The following is a 16,390-nucleotide window of genomic DNA, read 5'->3' on the forward strand; positions in this document are numbered from 1 at the left end:
TGTGTGTGTGCGCGCGCGCGCGCGCGCGTGCAAAAGCTGCGAGCTAATTTTAAAGGACATTCCGAGGATTTCATTTCCCAAGGAGGGTACTTGTGACTCAGCACTGAGGGCTGCAGACCCGGGTGCTGGTGACTCTGCTCCCTTTAATGCCTGCACGCACGTGCCTGCGGGGCCACCCTGAACCCAGCGGCACAGTGTCAGCGAGCACAATACCGATGGGGAGACTCTCGGGTGTTTTCCTTACTCACTAAAAAGCAAGCAAGCTCCAGTTGGGCAACCAGACTGTTGGAAGGAGTTAACTTCTCAGTGAACCCACCTGACAACACTTAAACTAGGTCGTAAAAAACAAAGTCCTGTGGTGATTTTTCTTTCTCATGCTTTAATGCCAGATGTTGAACGCAGCCTAAACTATCTGTTCAGATTCGTGGGGCTGTAGAGGATGCCAGAAGGTGAGGACGACTCAGGCCTGGGATGGGGATGGTCCCAGATCCACGAGGCCCAAGATTTTCTCCTTTTGCTCACCGCCAAGCCTAAGCCCCAAGCTGAACCTACTAGTGTAAATATTTCCGACAGTCTTCCCTCTCTGCTTAAAAAAAGGAAAGGAAAAGGCAAAGCTGTAGGTCTTTGCTTCGCAATTATTCAGTTGAAATATAACCGCCCCCCCCCCCGCCCCCGAAGTGAACGCAGCTCTGGTTGTTGCAAAGCGTAGACTAAACTTTACTAAAAGTGCTGTTCTGTCTGGCCACTTTAAGGGCTGCTACCGTGCCTAGCGCTCGGTACCCGAACAACAGGCCACGGTGGGCGACCGTGGGTGGGGGAGCGAATGTGCGCCGGGCCGCAGCGGCCCCCCGCTGGACGTCTGCACCGCGCCGGCGGTTGGCCGGCGGCGTGGGCGGGCGGCCTAGGTGCGCGGGGCGGCTGGAGCCCCAGTCCTCCCGCGCTCCCGGCCGGCAGGTGCCGAGTCGGCAGCCCGGGCCCCCCGGCGCTCTCGGCGGCCGCCCGGCCAGCTCCGCGCGGTCCTAAACACGCTCCGTTTCCGTCCCCCTTTCTACCGGGCTGGAGTGCGCCCTTCGGTGCTGCAGGGACTCCTTGCGTCCGGGGGCGACGGGCAGGGGCCGACACGCTTCTGGTAGTGTTTAGGGAATGAGATTTTTTTTGGCCCAAGTTTAGTGCCTTCGCTTTCTCTTTGTGTGTGAGTGTGGGTCCAGCGAGGCTGACAGCCGCCGCCCCGGGCAGCGCGGGTGTTCGCGGTGTGGGAACCGCCGGAGGCGCGCACCGCGGCGGGAGAGCTGGTGGCGGGGACTGAGGACAGGCTGGAGGTCGTACCCCTGGCCTCCCTCGTGCCGTCTCGGACCCATCTCCCTCATCTGAAGCACGCAGCCGGGTCTCGGAGAATCGATGGCTCATTGGTGCCTGGGAGGTGGGTCGAGGACCCCGGCCCTGCCGGCCGGAGCCGCAGGGGAAGGGGTGGGGGGGGGGGGGACAAAGGGCCGCGGAGGCGGGTGGAGGGGGCGGTGAGCTATTGTTAACGGCGTTCCGGGAGCGGAGCTCGCGGCCCGCGGGCCTGCGTCTCGGCGCCCCGGTTTGGGCCCTGGCCTCCGGGCCCGGGGGAGCGCGGCGGGGCACCAATGCGGAGCGAGGGTAGCTTCATTGTGTGAATTACCCGAGCCCTGCCTTGGCGAGAGCGCCTCGGAACCCCGGCGCAGCCCGACTGGGCCCCGGCGTGGACAGATTATGGGCTGTTCCTCTTGGGGTTCCTCCACGTCCCCCCCCCCATAGCCTTTTTCTTTTTCTTTCTTTCTTTTTTTAATGCAGTCACCTTTAGGGTTAGGACGTTTGCTAAACGCAGTCGAGTGAGTCATTAGAAATCTAGTAACTGCCACCGGGGAGAGTGAGGATGCAAGGGTTGAATCGTGGGGACCGCGAGGGTGGAGAGAACCCCAAAAGCGAGTTCTGGGGTCATCGGACGAGGACCGCTGCTACAGCAGCTGAATAGAGACCATAGAACAAAAAATAACTGGAAGTCGTCAGCCCCCACCCCCACCCCACCCCCCAATCCTGGAGGTTGGAGAAAGGTGTCGCCAAGGAAGTGACATCTCTACTCCTTAGACTCGCTTGGCACTGTTGGCCGGGTTGGTAGGGGCAGTGCGGGGAGGAGGAGAGGAGGGGAGGTCAGCCCCGGCCCGCGTTGGGGGGCGGGGGGAGAAGGGGCTCGGATCTGCGAGCTCGAGGGTCGGCCGGGAGCCGGCCGCGGGGGGAAGGGCGCGCCCGGCGCTCCGCTGTGCCACTCACCCCCGTTTGGATGGAGCCGAGTGGGTGGCTGTGCGCAGTGGGGGTGGGGAAGGAGGGTGAGGCAGGAGGGTTATTTAAGTCTTTCATCCGCTTGCCGGGAGAAGCGGCCCCCGGGGTGACAGCAGTGCCGCGGTCTCCCGCCGCTACCGCTGCGGCAGGTCCCAATATCAGCAACCTCTGCAGCGCCGAGCGAGTGCCGGGAGCCTCCTACCCTTGCCTTCCCAGCCCCGCCCGGAAGCAGGGCCGGGCTCCGCGGCGCTAGGACCCTGCGGGCAGGGCGGGGGAGCGCGCGCCCGGGGAGGGGGCGGCGGGGCTGCAGCGGCCCGCCACACCTGGCGCTCCCGCTCGCTCCCCGCCGCAGCCGCGCTGGCCGGCCTCCTCCCTTCCCGGTCCGCTGCCTCCCTCTCCTCGGCCCAGCTCCCTGCGGGGGACTCAGTCCTCAAGACCCTCGGTTTCTGTCCCGATTCTTTAGACAGGAGTAGCTGTAGGTAGGGGGTGGGGGTGGTTTACACTTCGATGAAAAATAGAAGGTGCATTTCTGCGTGCAATGAGCTGGCGGCCGGAGACGGGCCGGAGGAATGATTTTTGCCACCCCCCCCATGCGGCCGCAGGTGACTGCAGCTGCTGGCAGGCTTCGCGGTGACACAGCAGCAGTGCAGGGGACGTGGGGGCGGGGGCATCTTACCGCCGTCCCAGCGGGAGCTGCGGCAGTGACAACTTAGGTGGGACCTTGAGAAAGCCCTTTGTGTTTTCTTGGGGGTGGGGGGGGGTGGGGTGGGATGCAGATAAGGCTGAGCCAGGAGAACTGGCACAAGGTGTTGCATCTCTCTGGGTAGTAGGCTGGGGGCGGGGCGGGATGTTTCACTTCAGGCATAGTTTTTGTCTTTAAAGCACTTGCTAGACGGGGAAAAAAAGTGAGCAGAAAATCGATTGAGGAAAAGGTAATGCAGAATAATAAAAAAGTGAGCGCTGGTCCTTTTCCGCTATTTGATTTGGCACAAGGAAGCCCGAGTGGACCGACCCCCTGACTTCGTGGAAAGATGGCGTGCTTCTCTGCCGCTGTGCCCTTCGGGCTGGAGTGTTGGCTGGAAAGGCCAGACTTCATCAGCCCTCCAGATGCGCATCCGACCTGGGGCTGCTCTAAGAAAGACTGCCTGTTTAAGGTGTTATTTTCCGGATTGGTTCAGATTCTTGAAAAATTGGGAGTTGTAACTCCCACTTCGTCATTTCCTAAGGAAACTCTGAGATGTGCTCAGATTGCTACAGACTCCGCTTTACTCCGTCCCAGGCTTGGAGATGATTGATTTGGCAGCCCGGGTGGGGGATTCTCTGGGTGAGGAGGGAGCTCCGGAGGGAGGGGTGCTAATCTATTTTCGAAAGCCTCCTGTCTTGCCTCTCTCCACAGTCCGCATACATTCTTGTCCTCGAAAGAATGCAGCTCTGTTAAGTGTTGGGGGCTTTTAGCCCAGAGGGTTGTTTAACACGGGCCACAGTGGAACATGTGCCCGCCCTTCCACTTGCCATGGCTGGCCTTATGATGGCCTTGGACATGAGGCCCGATGCAGAGGGGCTTTTGGGAGCCGGGCCAGCTTCGGGTTCGCGGCCCATTTGAACAGAGCTCTGGGCTGACCACTAATAGTATCTAGTAAGTCTGGAGCAAAGGTCTGGTGTGGTCATTTCCCTAAAGTGGTCTCGGGAGCTGTCCCAGCCTCCTGTGGACCAGAGATGACCTCAGACCCCATGAGACCCCCTTGGGCCCAGTGAGCACATCCTCAAAGGAACTGTTGGTTGCTGTGAAAGAGAGTAACAGTCAGATGCCACTAGCCGCTGACCCTGTGCTTCCCGTGTCGCTCCACCGCCACCCATTACTGGGGCCCTTCTGAGCTGAGGATGCCTTGGTTGTGCCTGCCTAAGAGAAGGGACGGCCCCCTGCGGCCCACGTGTGAGGGCGTACATTTAGATGTTCGGCAACAATCCCACCGTTCCCTCCCCCTCTCTCGCTTCCCGTTTTCTTTCTCCTCTTCCTGGCTCTTCCCTTCTTGCCCTCCCTCTCCTGTTGCTCATTAAACATTTAAGGGTTTCTACACGGAAGCCTTCTCCTGGGTTGTATTGATCCAGCACCCCTCTATGCCGCACGCTCATGCAAAAAAAGGGGTGGGGGCTGCCCTCCAGTGAGACTTGTTGGAAGCCCTTGCTTGTCTCAGGCCCAGAGAGACATTAGTTGACTCGGTGTAGGTTATGGAGTTCACTGTGGACAAGATGGTTCCAGGAATGATAAGGATTCCAATGTGGGCGGAGGGGATCTTGTTGCCCCATTGCCGGGTCTTTCTGACCTTATGCTGTTGGTGCTCTGGGGGGGGGGGGGGGCGGGGATGCTGTGACTCAGGCATTCAGGTGTTCTGCTTGCCCTTGGATCATTGAGATGACCTCATGAAAAGCCGTGCCTTTCTTTTGAGGTCTCTATTTTTCAAGGATGGTGGTTTGAGATGATCAAATCCTTTCCACCTGGGGTAACTACATAGGTAGTTTCTTCTCACCTCGCGAGCCGCCTCGGAAACTTGTCTCAGGAATTCCTTCTTTCCGGAGGCCCCCTCTGACTTCCCTTCCCAAACCTGAGTGAGCTACTCTTCCTTGGACACCGACCACACCCTAAACGTCTTCTTCTCACTGCCTTTCCCACATTGTTGTTGTATTTATCTACTCATTTGTCTCTCCTTCCACTAGATGGTAAGCTCTTTGAGGATATAGGCCTACGCCATGGCTTATTTATCTTTATATATTCAATACACGGCACAGTTCTTGGCTTACGATAGTCACTCAATAATAGTTTGTTGATTGGATAAGTCAGTATAAATGAATTACAGCTATCTTGTTGATGCCAGAAAAAGAAACAAGGTAGATATCTTAATACTTTCATTTCCGGAACATATAATAATTTCAGTCCGTAAGGCTTTAACAGACTTGAACTTTGCGCACGTAAACACTTTGGGTAAATAGTCTACATACATATTAGATGCCCACTGTGGTGGAGTCTCATCTAGGTAACGACTTCTAGTCACCAGTAAGGGAACGACTCTATCAATATGGTACAGAAATCACGGCTACGTGGAAAAAAAAAAAAAAGGTAAAAACAGTGGTAAGACGTGCATCATCAACAAGCATATGGGCTTCGGTGTCCGATTGCGGGGGCAAGTTATTTAACATCCTAACGCCTCAGTGTCCCCATTTGTGAGCTGAAGATTAAAACGTAATGCCTAGGGTTGTTGTGAGCACTGAGTGGAAGGCCCCACTGGCACTGACTAAATGTTCCAGTGTCCAAGCTATCTTGATTGTCGTCGTTTTCAGTATCGAGAGTGTTCTCCATGTTCTGCAGGCAAGCTAGTGGAGCGGTTTTGTAAGATCACACCCACCCACCCTGTTGCTTTTGGGCCTGACGGCAACGATGATGAATATTCATGACTCGTTCCCAGAGCTGCCTCCTGTTTAGGGAAAACACAGAGATCCTCACATACCCTGTGAGAAGATGCGAGTGTCTTTTAGTCTTGGGATTAAAGCCTTCCCCATTGATAGGGCGTAGTAAATTGATCAGACCCCACCGGGGGCAAAATGCTTCCTGTCTTTCGTTTCATGGTGAAAATTGGACACTGGCAAATTCCTTACACTCATTTCGGGATCACTGTGACCTATATTGTGGTTGTTTTCAGGTAGCCAAGAAGAGGTTATGCACATGACTCCCAATAGTAGTAAAATGCCATAACTGAGATGAGTTTTTAATCATAAGAATTGGAATAGTACAATGAAAGGAAAGAATTGCGTCAATCAGGGAGTGCATCTCGTGCGAAGGGAATCTCGTGGAAGTATCTCCTTACTGACCTTTCCGTTTGCTCTGTGAGGTGGGAAAGGCTCCTCGTACACTAGCTTCTTTGGACGCACCTTCCGACGTAGAGTCTCAGATGATCAGATCCGAAGTGTAATTTGTAATTTCTCTTTATATCTTTTTCCATGCACTGCTTCACATTTTACGAAAATAAATAGTTTTGCATGTTCAGATAGATATCCTATAAAATGCAGACACACGATATTGGTTACATTTTGTGCTTATAAAAGAATTAAGAATCCCCCTTTACAAGAAATCTCTCTTCTTTGTTGTATCACCTTGGAACCCTTTGCTTTATGAGATTTATGTAGCGCACGTCTTCTTTGGATTTTGCAGCACAGTCTATTTTGTGAGAGTTGCAAAATTAATTGTTTCAAAATCCACATAAGTGCTTTTTTATTAGTCACAGGAGACTGACTATAGCAGACTGTTATCCTTAGTGTTTTGCTAAACTCTCAACTGTAAGTGAATTTTTCAATATTTGAAGATATTTTTAAAACAAGAATTCAATATTTGGTATGTGTTAACTCAAGGTCTACACAGAGGATATCCTTTTATAACAAAAGTGAGTGAATGGCTAAGCACAAGAAATACTAGCATTGTCCCAGATATACAGTTGGGTAATCATCTTAAAACAACAATATAGTTAGAGAAATTAAAGTTGCTGTTGTATGGCCATAAAATTCTGGATTGATGCCCAGCTTAGGTGTTGTTATTCTTAGTGAGGTAAGCACGGGGAAAGATGGGGGAAAAAAGATCATGATGTTGGTTTGATTTGGGGATATAGTCCTTCATACCCATTTTCATTCAAGAGCATTTTTGATGTTAGCATTTTCCCCTCAGAATATTATGTTATCTTAATTGTTTAACTAGTTCTTTGAGGCTTGGATAAGTACAGCAAAAATCAATACTTCGTTTAAGCAGAAATATTCAGGATGTATGTAGGCTATTTTAATTTTCCAGGTAGAGCTCAATGAAGTTATACAATCAAAAGGTGAATAATATTCTATATAAACCAATCATGTCTTTGGTTAGCACCTCATACTCTTATTTTAAGGGACATAAGATCAGTCTCTGAATAGAATATTTTCCAATACCTGCCCATACACAAATACTTAATTTCGTATTTATGAAGTAAGAAGTAAGAATTTAGAAGTAAGTTGTTTTTCTCTTAAAGTAGACTCTTCTAAGGTTAATTTGAAGATGTATTTTGATTTATCTGTCATATCACTTCTTAGGGTATCTGTAAACACTAGCTTTAAAAAAATTTTTGGTTATGTGTCATGTTAATAAGTACTTTTATATCATTTTTATAAGATGGAATTTAGTTGAAAAATCAGTTTTCTTAGGCAGTGGTTTTAAGAGAAGACACTTAAATTTTTTTTAAAAAATGTTTATTTTGAGAGAGAGAGAGAGAAATTACAAGCGGGGGAGGGACAGAGAGAGAGGGGGCACAGAATCCGAAGCAGACTCCAGGCTCTGAGCCATCAGCACAGAGCCTGACGCGGGGCTCGAACCCACTAACCGCGAGATCATGACCTGCGCTGAAGTCGGACGCCTAACTGACCGAGCCACCCAGGCGCCCCAAGAGAAGACACTTCCTCAATAAGTGTGAGATTATCCAAGTTGGGAGTTGGGCTCAGTGTCCTCTCAAAAAGTCTTAGGGATGCTGAGACTAAGGAATTGCTCTGTGCTCTGACCTGTCTTCCGCCTTCTGCCATTTGTCTCTTAGGCATTCTGGAATTTATCAGTATAGCAGTGGGCCTGGTCAGCATTCGAGGCGTGGACAGTGGACTCTACCTCGGGATGAATGAGAAGGGGGAGCTGTATGGATCAGTAAGTACTGGGAGAGACTTTGCCGATCTTCATGCTTTATTTGATTGGAACTGCATTTTCTGTAGATGATACATATCTAGAGATGAAGCTGAGTCTCTTTGGAAGGAGAGCGTAAGTTCTTGCTTTTTGAGAAAAACCATTCTGTTTGTATTTATAGATATCAGCCCTGGACCTTCACCAGACCCAAGTTTCTAAGAAAATGCTTTGTTTATATGCCAAACCATTTTCATTGTCAAGTAAATAAAAAATTCACAAGTGTGAAAAATCCCATCTTCTTGTATTGAATGGGAGTTATTTTTGAAATGAATTGAAATTATCTTCTCCTAAGCTTTGCAAAGCAGTGTAATTAAAACTAGAAACAGACAGCCATGCAGTGAGTATAAACCCTTTCTCTGAGCTCCATCAGACTCTCATTATGTAGAGGGAAGAGAGGGATGGAAATTATTGCCAGATATTCTTGTACGTGAATAAGAATATAAAAATACTATAATTATTTGCAAGTATCATAAGTTTCTTTTTTTTTTTTTTCCGGTCTCACTTCCCATGTCTACCGGGTTGTAAGCTCCCGGAAGGAGGCACTGAAGAAGTATTTATCGTATCCTAGCAGGTGCCAGGTGGTATTCTAGGCGCTCTGGGATGGCAGTGAGTGAGACAAAGTCCTTGCTTCTGCTTTGAGCAAAGGGGACTGACTTTACATCTTTGTTATCTCTTTACTTGTACTAGCAGTTTCTAAAACACAGTGCATGCTTTACAGTAGGAACTTAATGCATTTTTTTTTTTTTGCTAAATGTATGAGTATGAATAATAGATTATTAGTTACTATATACCAACTTGAATTTTCGCCAAAAAAACGCTTGTAGTGAAACCAGCCTTTAGTTTTTCCTTGCCATTATCGGTGGCCAAATGAGAATTTAATCCACGTTATCGGCAATAGGAGAAGTTTGATTAGATCCACAAAAAGGTGAAAATTAAAAGAAACTGAGAACGGGAGGCAGAAATGAAGGGCATCTTTATACATAATGGAGAGAAACGTTGTCTAGATATACCCCTTTCTTGTCCACATATTAGAAAATATGTGTGTGTACTCACACATACACACGCAGGGGTTGGAATGCTTTCAGACGCAAGATCCCCAGATGACAATAAGTGTCCTGTGTCATTTGAATATAGCACACACCATTTTCAATGATGTGACATTGGTTTTTCTGCCTTGGTGAAATTTGAGTCTAGATTGGTTGATTTTGCTAGATGTTTAAGTCTTTTAAAAAGAAGTATGTCCTTGAGAAAATAGATGATTTTAAAGTCTCTTTTTAAGCATAGGATTGGGTTGAGCTTTTGAAACACCGTTCGTGGTTTAGATCAAGTTATTTACTGCCTAAGTTATCTTTGCCAGCACTTTTAAGTGCAAAGATACAAGGTATAAGGAAGCTTTTAAACTTTTAAAACATAAAATGATGTTCTCCTTTGTCACCCCCTCAAATTTTTTTTTTTCCCACTTTTAGGTGTATCGTGTGGATTTAATTAGGTCGGTCACAGTTGAACTCAATAAAACGCTTCTTCTGTGGAGGGCACAGTCTGACATCTAGTGGGTGGAGGGACTGGTTTATCACCATGGTCTCTAGGCTTTTTTGATCACATATCACCACCCAAACAATTTTTTTCGAGTCTGGGTCTCAACAGTGTATGTTAAATTACTTAAGGATTCTCTATATAAAATATAGTTCATATAGATTGTTATAATTTATAAAACCCGTATTAAGGTAAACATTTGTAAAGGTTGTGACGAATGACTAAACTCAGATAGAGGCCACGTTTGTTCCCCTCTCGATGGACCACCGTGCACGCCCCTGCAGTTTCGTGGTTGACAAGGAGAGCAGTGGAACTTTGTGTCCAGCACAGTGGCCTCTGTGTGTGTGGACCAGCCGAGCCTCATCTCCCCGTCTGGATTCTTTCGGTGGCTTCTTGCTCGTCTCTCCCCTCCTCCAGCTGCCTGCCTCTGTAGGCCCCGTCAGCAACACAGGCTATGGACAGAATGCAGGCTCTAGAATGTACCCCGAAGGTAGGCTCGGTCATTATCAGTGACAGGACTCTCCGAAACGGTGGCCAGGTGGCAGAAAGTTGGAGAACCCCCTCTTGGCATGTTTTCTGGGAAGCCCACCGAGTGTGTGGCTGGGAGTAGACGTCCCACCTCCGCTGCCATGTGGCCACAAAGCCACACAGCTGGCCGACAACCCCAGTCGTGGAACCCCAGCTAGAAGGGGAGGGTCCGAGGAAAGGCCTCCTCTTCCCCCACCGCCCCGTGCTTGGGGAATGCCTAGTTTCTCGTGTACAGAGTGCCTGCAGGCTTGGGAACTGCTCAGGGGAAAGTATGGAAGGGAACGCTTTTGCATACTGTGATTTCCTTTCTGGAGAGCGGTCTCCAGAGGTTTCTGTACACCAAGCTTCTCCCCTCTCCAATCCATTCTCCACACTCCTGGGAGAATTGCCCTTCAGAACTCGCAAATGAATGTCAGCTGTCCACGTAGATCAGATGCTTACCTTTGAAGGTGAATGCCTGTGTTCTTTGGCACAGCATTCAGGGTTCCACTTGGCCTGCACCTGCACGTGGCAGGTAGGTGCTCGATAAACACGTGTCGGGCTGAAAAGAACTAAGCGTTGTGATTTATTTTGCTGCTTCGTTAAACACAGGGGTGTGGCCCTCGCTGTGTCTCTGCCCCTGTGGTCAGGTGTACTTAGGACTCTGCTGGAAGGGAGAACCCCCATCTTCCTACTCCCACACTAAGCTGCACTGTGATATGTCGTCCCTGGTGGGTCCCGCCCAAGGCGGATATGGCTGAGGCTGGGAAAAGATGGTAAGGTGGTAAGAGCGTGGCAATCGCAGTCAGAAGACTTGGGCTCTCATTCTGTCTCTGCCACTCGCAAGGGCTCTTGTTCTCCTCGTCTATGAAGCGAACAGCTTGACTTGGCTATCTGGAGTGCCTTTTCCTACTCTGGATCTCAAGAATGCGTGGTTTGGATTTGTTGGGATTCACTCTTGGGTCTTATCTGCCTGACGCGTGATGTTCTCTGCATACACAAAGTGTGTGTGCCGCGAGGTCTTTTTGTCCCTTACGTGTAGAGCTGGGAAAGAAAGCTTTCTGGGAAGCCAGATGGTTTTCCCTTTGGTCTGTACCTGAGGCAGGAGAGGGGAATGGAAATTAGATCAGGGCTCCTCCGTGGCCGGGAATTACGTTTTCCATCGGGGTTGTGGTTACCATATCTGGTGTGGCAGTGGAAATCGGGAGTGACCAAAACATCACATTTCATTGTGGTGAGACTGGGAGAAGGAAAGAAGGGAACCTGGCAATGATGCTGTTATTAAGTACAGTTGACCCTTGAACAACACATGTCTGAACTGTGCGGGTCCTCTGATAGGCAGGTTTTATTTGTTTATTTATTTATTTATTTATTTAATAAATACAATAGAGTACTGTAAATGTACTTTCTCCTCCTTACCATTTTCTTCACATTGTCTTTTCGCCAGCTGACTTTATTGTAAGGATCTAGTATCCAAAATGTGTGTTAATTGCTTATGTTGCAGGTAAGGCTTCTAGTCAACCGTTGGCGATCAGTAGTGCAGCGGCACGCAGATTTTCCACCGCGCCGTGGGGCGGTTGACTTGGTCAAGGGTACAGTAAAAATTGTAGCTTAAAGACTTTTTGCCTGAATGAGGTTGTGTGTTACTATGAAAGAAGGCTAAGAGGAGATGTGGGGAAATAGCAGACTTCCCCTCACGAAAAGTACATGAATGTGTAGATGCAGCAAAAATTAATTTACAATGTGTTTTGGGGTAACTTGTCTCTTTCCGTCTATGTAATTCTTTTGTTTTCAGGTTTATGTTGGGAATGTATCTCAAAAGCCAGAGGTGAACAGAGTCATATTTCTTTAGAAAAATGCATGGGATTCTGCTAACCTTGTAGAACGTGGCAGTAGGAGAAAGGATATTGGTAGTGTGTATCACGATATGATTTAAGGACAACCTGACCTGAATAATTCTGACTCTGGGTTGGGGTCTGACTCTGGCATTCATGGGTTAATTCACCCATGTGTCAATCCTTTGTTTGCTCATTCATTTACAAACACTTATATGCGCAGTACAGCTAATTCTATGCTAAATGCATAACAGCGCAGCAAAGAGCTCAGACTCTGGTAGGAGAAAGGTACTTATAATCATTCAGTGCCATGTGAAATGTACTATATTAGAAAAACACACAAATATCTTGGGGGGGGGGGGGTCCGAAAGAGTGCATAATAACTGCTCAGGGAAACTGGGTGATAACATTGAAACTGGATCCTGAGGCATGAATAGGAGTCTCAGAAAAGGAAGAGCAGACAAGTTAGGGCACATGAGCTTTCAAATGTAAAGATTAGGGTATCCACCTGAGTCATAGAGAAGGTGTCAGATCTCACACACACACACGCACACGCACGCACACACGTGCACGCACACTTGCTTGGCCAGAGGATTACGGTATTAGAGTATTACATTTGTCACTTTTGTTCTTATCAAAGAGACCAGAAGTAAGGCTCAGATAGTTACTTTATAGTCTTAATCTAACTTATCTGAATATTATCAAGATTCTTTAATCATTAAGAACAATTGACTATAATAAATATCTCTTTAAAAAAGAATGCCATGGAAAAAATTCATCTCTTTCAAGAAGTTTGCATTTAGGGGTGCCTGGCTGGCTCAGTCAGAGGAGCATGTGAAGACTCTTGATCTTGGGGTTGTGAGTTTGAGCCCCATGTTGGGTGCAGAGTTACTTAAAAATAAAATCTTAAAAAAAAAAAGCTTGCATTTAATGAAAGAAACTTTACCATTTCATTAAAAAAGGTAGCACAGTAGGGGCGCCCGGGTGGCTCAGTCAGTTAAGCGTCTGACTTTGGCTCAGGTCATAATCTCACAATTTGTGGGTTCGAGCCCCGCATCGGGCTCTGTGCTGACACCTCGGTGCCTGGAGCCTGTTTTGCATTCTGTGTCTCCCCCCCGCCCCCTCTCTTTCTCTCCCCTGCTCATGCTCTGTCTCTCTCTCTCTCAAAAATAAATAAATATTAAAAAAAAAAAAGGTAGCACAGTCCCTAAAATCGCAATGATAGAGGAAAGTAGAGCATAGAATCTGTAAACGTGATACAGAAGGATGATGTGCAGATTTCAGGTTTGTATCCCTTCTGTAACACTTACTTTATTCTGTCCAGAACTTTAGTTCCTGTTGGTCTTTTCCACTAGATTCAGTTCCTAGGAGTCAGATTCTCTTTCTCGTCTTTCTGTTTCTTGAGGGCCCTGCAGTACATGTTATGTGCAGTTGGCATATGGTCAGTGTTTGTCGACTCAACTACTCAGCCTGTCACGACCTGCACACATGCAGAGCCTTGCTGCACTTGAGCACTGTGTGTCAATGGCATTACCTTGTGTGTAGTTGCCTACAGAGAGAACCTACAGAGTTCTGTGTTTCCTTATTGAGAGACCCAGGCCTTGTAGATGGCAGAGGGACTCTTGCAGCCTTCAGACCCGTGCTTCGGAACCCGACCATCATCTCTTGATGGAGATGCTTATGAAACATGTGTTTCCTAGAAGATTTTGGTTGTTAGGTTTCCGGAGACGACGTTGGGACCTGGTTTATATGAATCCACGTAGTAAGAAGGTGTGATGGATTTTTGACCATGCTTCCTACGCACACAAACTTAAGAAAAAAACACATTAGTCGAAGCAGTTGTCTCCACTGGCCAGAGGTACGTGAGTCAAAAATTATCCCTTGCCATGTGTTTCCATGGTGTGGGGTGGAGGAGGAGAGACCCCGTAGATCCACCTGTCCCCAAAGGAAGGAATATATCAGCTTCTTGAAGAGGAAAAAAATAAAGTATCTCAGATCCTTAGAACCCCGTACTGATTTCAATTATTGTTACTATGTCGTTTGAATACATACCAACGTGAACTTCTTATACTTCTATACTTCTCTGGCAGTTCCAATGCAAAGCATATTAATGTGAAAGTTCACACAAAACTCTAAGACCGGTAAAATCCATATGGGCACAGTTGTGTTGATGTGATGGAAGATGTCACCTGCCGTAGGCTAAGAGGTGCTCCACTGTCAGTGTGGCCCTAGTGCTCTTTGGAGCTCTGCACACCTTGGAGCACCTTGGGAAGACGGCTGCCCCCCGCCACCCCCCGAGTCTTCCTGCTCCGATTACTGGGACGCCACATGATGTCATCTGGTCTTTGCTGATGTGCCCAGTCTGTCCTTTCTTTTCCTGTTGGCCCTGATGGTGGGGGTATCACTCGGTAGTGCTGTTTAGCACAGATACGTCCTTGGGTGGCAGCGTGAGGGTCTCGAATAGCCTCACCACGATCCCTTTGCTTCGTCACGACATGAAAAGACAAAGTGAAGACGTTGTGGCAGAAAACTCACAGTCCCGCAGATGGAGATGAGGTGCTCCAGGGGTCTGCACACGCCAGCTTTGAAAACACCACAGGAGGTGTGAGGTCCCACAAGGAGGGTCGGCGGCAGGCCTGAGAGGCAACTTCATGGAGGCCTTCTTGTCTCCAGTAGGCACTCCACATTGGCACTTGTGAGCAGCTTGTGAACAGGCCGAGTACACTCGCGTGTGCATGGAACAGGAAACCATACCAAACGGCAAGGCCTCGCTAGACTTCGCGATTTGTCCCTGTGGTTTGTCAGTTCCGCTTACTTTGATGGTAGATGTTCAGGCATGTCCTGTAGAAGGTCTCCAAGGAATGTAGTTCACATAAAGGAAATGAAAAGGGTCATTTGTTTTGTAATCTCCCTGATAGCGGGTATGCTCTGGAAGTAGGTGGTTTTAAGCAGATGTTTTGGGTAATAGAGCCTTGCCTTTGCTGTGTGTGCATGCTGCCAGTTTTCAAAGGATCAAGGAGTAATTCTCTGAGGACAAAGAGGGCGGCTCCTCAGAAGAGCATTGTATCCTGCATTATTCGATTTAGTTCATACACTGTCCTTGTATTAGGGGTGGAGAGAGTGAGAGTTTAGTGGCTTAGTGGTTTACTCAAGGTCACATGGAGAGTGACAGACAATTATGATTGGAACGTAGGTGAATTAATAAACTTTGTTCGATACCTATGCATAAGAGCGGCCATCCATTTTTGTGAATAAAAGATAATTTTACCAGAATTAACCATGTATTAAGAGGAGGATTTTAGTATTTCCTTTGCAGATATGATTTTGGAACAATTTTGTTTTCTCTCCAGCAGCCTAGTTTTTATTTTGTGGTTGGTTTGTTTCTTTAGCATCTATACTGATGGCCAGTAGTTAGTGGAAGATCATTTTAAAAATGTGTCTCTATTTATTTAATTTTACTTTAGCGTTTGTTGTTCAGCGGCGTAGCTGTACTGATTTGCTGATCTACTGAGACATGTTTAAAACATCCCATGTCAGTAATGACCAAAGTCACAGAGCATAGGTCTGGAGATGTTACAGGTTTTGGAAAGGATTTGGTTTTAGTCATTAATAGCTCAGTAGATTAAAAAATTTTTTATAATGTTCATTTATTTTTTGAGAGAGAGAGAGAGAGAGAGAGAGGGAGAGAACGAGCAGGGGAGGGGCAGAGAGAGAGGCAGACACAGAATCTGAAGCAGGTTCTGGGCTCTGAGCTGTCAGCCCAGAGCCCAACGCAGGGCTTGAACTCACGAACCACGAGATCATGGCCCAAGCCAAAGTCAACTGAGCCACCCAGGTGTCCCAATAGCTTAGTAGATTGCTCTCATCTTCTCTGGAGGAGGATGGCTCTGGGTACCAGGCAACATGTTCAGGAATGGTCTTTGTTCAGGCTCAGGAGTCTCAGAGTAGAATCCTCCTCATGACAGGTGCAGACTTCACATAAGATCCCCTCTGTGTTCCTGCCCTTGGTTTTACTCCCAATCCCTGCTCTATACTGCTCCCTTTTCTGAAGCCCCACTGCCTAGTGCCTGCCAGAAAAGTCTGATGAGGAAAGCTTGAGAGAGTGAGTGGCTGTTTCTTGGGGTAGAGCCCCCACTGGCTCCTCGTTCTTCGAAGTCCTTTCATAAAGGGTACGGCAGGGACTCGGTTACTTTCGTTTCCCATGGAACTGCCAGTACTTAAAACAGTGTCTTGCTTGTGGTTGACACTTAATACATGTTGAAAGTATGACTGTGTTGTCAGTGGGATCCCAAATCACCCCTTCCTTCCTTCCTTCCTTCCTTCCTTCCTTCCTTCCTTCCTTTCTTTCTTTCTTTCTTTCTTTCTTTCTTTCTTTCTTTTTCTTTCTTCCTTCCTTCCTCCCTCCCTCCCTCCCTCCCTCCTTCCTCCTTTCTTTCTTTCTTTCTTTCTTTCTTTCTTTCTTTCTTTCAGCATC

General features: G+C 48.0%; 1 protein-coding gene across 1 annotated transcript in view; it reads left to right on the plus strand.

Moving 5' to 3' along the window:
• The window catches only part of FGF9 (fibroblast growth factor 9), a 34,842-nt gene that overhangs the window by 1,949 nt on the left and 16,503 nt on the right, over positions 1-16,390 (plus strand). The window contains exon 2 of the mRNA XM_040448017.1: positions 7,902-8,005. Within this exon, the coding sequence (XP_040303951.1) occupies positions 7,902-8,005 (104 nt within the window). The remainder of the gene's footprint in view (positions 1-7,901; positions 8,006-16,390) is intronic.

This window comes from Herpailurus yagouaroundi, unplaced genomic scaffold (genome assembly GCF_014898765.1).
Source record: "Herpailurus yagouaroundi ecotype Mexico unplaced genomic scaffold, PumYag 197, whole genome shotgun sequence".
Taxonomy (NCBI): domain Eukaryota; kingdom Metazoa; phylum Chordata; class Mammalia; order Carnivora; family Felidae; genus Herpailurus; species Herpailurus yagouaroundi.